The sequence below is a fragment of the Conger conger genome, chromosome 15 (genome assembly GCF_963514075.1).
Source record: "Conger conger chromosome 15, fConCon1.1, whole genome shotgun sequence".
Taxonomy (NCBI): Eukaryota; Metazoa; Chordata; class Actinopteri; order Anguilliformes; family Congridae; genus Conger; species Conger conger.
This window is the reverse complement of record NC_083774.1, coordinates 19,485,154-19,487,670: the sequence shown is the minus strand read 5'-3', so window position 1 is coordinate 19,487,670 and position 2,517 is coordinate 19,485,154. Positions and strand designations below refer to the sequence as shown.

At 42.6% G+C, this 2,517-nt stretch overlaps 1 protein-coding gene across 1 annotated transcript; it reads right to left on the bottom strand.

The window, feature by feature from the left end:
• On the bottom strand, positions 1–1,842 carry LOC133111949 (pleckstrin homology domain-containing family F member 2-like). The gene is made up of 2 exons (XM_061222597.1): positions 1,664–1,842; positions 1–1,359 (listed from the first exon to the last, which is right to left on the bottom strand). The coding sequence occupies exon 2, from the start codon at positions 1,339–1,341 to the stop codon at positions 556–558; it is 786 nt and encodes a 261-aa protein (XP_061078581.1). The 5' UTR covers positions 1,342–1,359; positions 1,664–1,842; the 3' UTR covers positions 1–555.
• Between the last annotated feature and the right edge of the window lie 675 nt (positions 1,843–2,517).

Sequence of the window (2,517 nt, the reverse complement as noted above, 5' to 3'; positions counted from 1 at the left end):
TCAGTATAAATATTTTTAATTTATATAAATATGCAGAATTATAGACAATACAAAATAATACAATACAAATAAAGTGCATACACCATCAGAGTCCCATCTTGGGGATACAAGCTTCATGTTTTGAGCATGAATCAATGAACACATCCAGCATTAGTCAATATCAAATCGAAAGCATTGCTGCAATATATACTCCTTTAGTAAATGTCATAAACGATGATATTACTACGGACTAAAATGTAAGAATACATAATCTAAATTATATATAAAAAATAAAAATAAATTATTCCCATTGAAAAAAGGTTAGATAGTACATCTTGTCTTAGTGTATTATTAAAAGAATTCAGAATATCTTCTCATCTGTTGATCATGCCCAACTTCAGTTCAAGACAACTCATTTGAAATGATTTATAAACATTAAATAGCATTTGTTCATAGTTCACTAAGGTAGTCAATGACCGTGCTTCATTTTGGAGTCTGCTCCCTCTTCTATGCTTCATGAACACAGTGGAGCCCTTCTTTAGCTTCATTTGTCTGAAAGTGTGGTCTCTGGCAGGCTTAGCAGTCACTGCAGGATGACCAGCCTTGTAAAACATGGCTCTGCTGGGGTGAGGGGTCCTGGCCAGGCTCGACGGCCTCTTCATCGCTGGAGGTCTCTTCTGTACAGCTGTTCCCGCCGCTGTCTCCACGGTTGCGGGTGAACTCCTTGGCCTGCAGATTCTGGAAGCAGACCTGACAGACGCGCACAGGCTCACGGGAGATGTTGGGGATGAGGAACCGCTGGCTGGAGCAGGAGCCGCAGACCAAGATGCCGCACTGCCTGCAGTGGTGCCGCCGCTGACTGAAGGTGAACTTGGTGCAGCAGCGCATGCAAATGGCCGAGGCCTTGTCGGGGATCCAGGAGGGGGCAAAATCCTCCACGGGCCCTGGGCCCCTCTCGTTCACCCTCTTGGTGCGGCACTCCTCGATATGCGTGATCCAGGCATCCTTCTCTTGGGGTGAGGCGGCCGACACATAGAAGGACTTGCTTGGTGTGCGGAGCAGCCATTGGTTCTTCATGTCTGGGGAATCTTCTAGACTCTCCACCATTAGGTCCTCCAGCTGAATGACCTTCTGTCCTGTGTACCTTCTGTCCTGGACGATAATGCTGCCATACACCAGGATGTCATTGAACAGGAAGAAGACCCGGGGCTGAGGGTTTCGCCGGCAGAGCTTTGTCAAACACCCCTCTCCCACCAGGACCCGGCCTGGTTTCTTCAGGGGCTTCCCAGACCGACCGAACAAGCTTTCCACTGCAATGATCCGTGCCAAGTTCTCCTTTGTTGAAGCCAGCTGGTCAGCCATGACAGTCAGTATCTCAATCTGTATGTGAGTAAAACAGTCATTGAGCATTTTAAACAGAAGCATCTTAATTCTAATTATCAAAATCAGAAAGCATCTTGCTAAAACGCTTTCTGTTAAAACAGTACAGTAAAAAGCTTGAAAGTGAGGCACCAGGAAAACTAGAAAATCTGGTGCATTTAAAAAAAGTGTCATGTGTGGATACTCAACTGTAAAACAAGATGAATATGCCTGGATACAAAAAGCTGCTGTTTTTGATCATATTCTTCCTACATTAAATCTGTGTTCCACAGAGATGTGAAGGATTGAGAAGTGATAAATTTACCTCAAGTAATAGCTGAAGTGAGTTGCAGTTAAAGTCCTTGGAAACTTAATGAAGATGCTGGTCTCCTGACCCTCTGGAGCAGATGTGCTGTGAGAGTAAAGCGTTTATGTGATCCACCAGCCAAATGAGCATATTTATCAGTCCGGCTCTCAGTTCCCCTCCCATTACTGACAGTGACGGTTGCCCATCTTCCTGTGAAGTATGGATTGCATTTCCTGGAGGGGAACTTAAAGGGAAATGCCTGGTTAAACGTGTTTAGCACTTAACTGGAAGTTGTCTGGCAACAAGATTTTAAAATCTGAAATCTAATACAATGTATGAAGAGTGCAGATTCTTTATGATCAAATGATTAATGAGCTTGGCTTGACAGAAGACAACAGACAGAATGAAAACCTGTGTAACTGAAACAGTAATTCGAATATTTTTTATTCAACTTAAACATGTCTGTGTATGGGTATAGAAGACGAGGGTGTTGAAAAAAAGAGGAAAAAAAAACCACCAAGAAATGAATTGTGCAAGTTCTCATTTATCAGTTGAGAAATATGGCAGCACATATGACAACAATCCATGCTTAGCGCTAAAAAACTAACCAAAAAAAGCCCAAAAAACACAATTTCCTGCTACTGTGTTGTTCTTAGAGCACACACCGCATATGATTAATTGAAATAACCACAGTAAAATCTAACAAACAGATCTGCTCATAGTAGTTGATAAAAGGCTATCAAGGTCTATGCATTGTGCAGTAGCAGGACAATTACAGATGATTACAGGAAACAAGTAAGTTGTGTTATTCAGTGCATTTGTCACAACAAGCTGAGTATTGCTTGCTGTTCTGGGCATCACACTACAAGAAA